Genomic DNA, 2,438 nt, shown 5'->3' on the forward strand with positions numbered 1-2,438 from the left:
GAGATCTTTTCTTTCTAGAAACGTCATCTTGCTTTAAAAACATGATTTTGGTAACGACAGGCTGAGTGGCTTTGCATGTAGAGTTGGAAATCAAACCATCGACCTGGTATCACAAGCAATTGGGCAAGAGGGTGGGAGAAGAGAATTACTCTTTCCCCAGGAGGAATTGAATGTGCTATTTTTGAAGTGGGGAAGGAGAGTGCTCCTTTTGGCATGCAGAGAAGGGCTACTTCCCCAGTGATCTTCAGGAAAGGCAAAGACACAGAAACTGGGTTAGCCCAAATAAAAGATGTACTGACTCAATGTAGATATGCTCTGAAAATAAATGAGGGCAAGCCTGGAAACTAGCTCTAGATGGGCACAATTTAGCAAGAGGCCATGAAGTATCTCTGTTTCCCAGAGTCAGGATCTGACACCAGCCAAGCAGGAAGGATGGGAAGAGCTTTATCCCCAGGTTTAGTCCCTCTCAGCAGAGCCTCCTGGATCATGAGTATCCCTGCATTCCTGTTCCCCCAAGCCCAAGTGGTGGCCCTGGAGCCATACCACGGGCCCAGACCCCAGGACTGCCTCTGCTGGCTTTGGGCAGCTCCTGAACCCTGCCTGGAGCTGGGTCTTTCTTACCTTCACACAGCTATGCTTTCTCCCAGACCTGTGGGCTTTCCTCCCTGTGCTTTGCATCCTTTGTTTGGCTTTACCAGCCAACGCTGCAATTTTTTCCCCTACCCAGGGGTGACCTCATGCTCAGAAAGGCATTTAGCAGAAACCTGGTGAAGGTTTGTTAGGACTCAGAGGGCCTGAAAAGGTGATTTTGCCCTTGCTTGTCTGTTACTGATGGGAAAGACGGGAACTGAACCTGAGCCTTTGCGATCTGTAGTTTTAGTAATTAGTAAATTTAGTAATTTAGTGCAGTGACTACAGCTCCGCACCGGGTCAGTTCTCTACAAGTGGGAGCATGGTTAGACGTGCAGGGCCATCCAAAAGAGAAGGTGTAGTTCTTGTGAGGGCTTTCCACAATAAAGAAGAGAATAAAGGCTGTGAAACTGATTGCCCCATGGCCCACTTTTCAGTTCAAATGCTTTTCTTCCTCTTCGTGGCTCTGAAGTAATAGCTTACAGCATGCTTTAATGGTAGCTGTTATAACATGAGAAGGCGGGAGGAAGTGACTGTCCTCACGCCCCCAAAGCACGCTGGTGTATTCAGTGCTGTACAAAGACAGTGACATTTTAAAACCTCTGGACCATTGGCCACAGTGCATCACTGGCATTTGTAAGGATAAGGTCACGCAACTCGGGAGATCTGAGTGTCCACAGCCTCCGTCAGTCTGCCTCACAGCTCCGCCATAAACCGGCTCTGTTTCCCCCCTGTAGCAGTGGTGGAGATTTCCAGGCATGTTCCTCTGAGCCCTAGGAGCAAAGCTTGGCTGAGGATCCTGAAGAAAGCAGTGTTTAGGATCTGGCCAGATGTATGGGGCAAAGGAAACAAAGCGTGGCAGGAAGGTGGCAGAGTTGCTCTGACTAACCAGGGGGTCACAGGCTTTTGCACCCTCCAACACAGAAACACACTTATTTAATGGGAAGGAAAATAAGCGTGGCCAGCAGGTCGAGGGAGGGGATTCTGCCCCTCTACTCTGCTCTGGTGAGACCCCACCTGGAGCACTGCGTCCAGCTCTGGAGCCCTCAGCACAAGAAAGACACGGACTTGTTGAAGCGGGTCCAGAAGAGGGCCACGAAAATGACCAGGGGGATGGAACACCTCTCCTATGAGGAAAGGCTGAGAGAGTTGGGGTTGTTCAGCCTAGAGAAGAGAAGGCTTCGGGGAGACCTTACTGCAGCCCAGCAGTATTTCAAGAGGGCTTATAAAAAAGATGGCAGCAGACTTTTTAGCAGGGCCTGTTGCGACAGGACAAGGGGGAATGGCTTTAAACTAAAGGGGGGTAGATTTAGACTAGATATAAGGAAGAAATTTTCTACGCTGAGGGTGGTGAAACACTGGCACTGGTTGCCCAGAGAGGTGGTGGATGCCCCATCCCTGGAAACATTCCAGGTCAGGTTGGACGGGGCTCTGAGCAACCTTATCTAGTTGAAGATGTCCCTGCCCACGGCAGGGGGGCTGGACTAGATGACCTTTAGAGGTCCCTTCCAACCCAAACTATTCTATGATTCTATGAAGGTTAATCTCGGTTTCTTGCAGGGCTGGATGAAGAAACAGCCTTTGCCTGGTGCAGAAATGACGCGGAGATCAGCAATACAACAGCTTTTGCTGTTACTCCACGGGGCGAGCGGCTCACAAACCTCGCAGCAAGCCCAGGGGCAGGGTGAGACCACGAGGCGGCGGCTGCTGTCACACAGCGGGGTCCCGGGAATGCGCCGGCACCGCTAGCGCTGCGCACACCACCGCCTCCCAGCGCCAGGCGGGCTCACCCCACCGGGGGCACCCGA

General features: G+C 51.6%; 1 protein-coding gene across 1 annotated transcript in view; it reads left to right on the plus strand.

Moving 5' to 3' along the window:
* The first annotated feature begins 2,226 nt into the window (after positions 1-2,226).
* MFHAS1 (malignant fibrous histiocytoma amplified sequence 1) overlaps positions 2,227-2,438 on the plus strand; it is a 40,293-nt gene continuing 40,081 nt past the window's right edge. The window contains exon 1 of the mRNA XM_019473140.1: positions 2,227-2,314. Coding sequence (XP_019328685.1) covers positions 2,227-2,314 — 88 coding nt within the window. The remainder of the gene's footprint in view (positions 2,315-2,438) is intronic.

The sequence above is a fragment of the Aptenodytes forsteri genome, unplaced genomic scaffold (assembly GCF_000699145.1).
Source record: "Aptenodytes forsteri isolate BGI_AS27 unplaced genomic scaffold, ASM69914v1 Scaffold6, whole genome shotgun sequence".
Taxonomy (NCBI): domain Eukaryota; kingdom Metazoa; phylum Chordata; class Aves; order Sphenisciformes; family Spheniscidae; genus Aptenodytes; species Aptenodytes forsteri.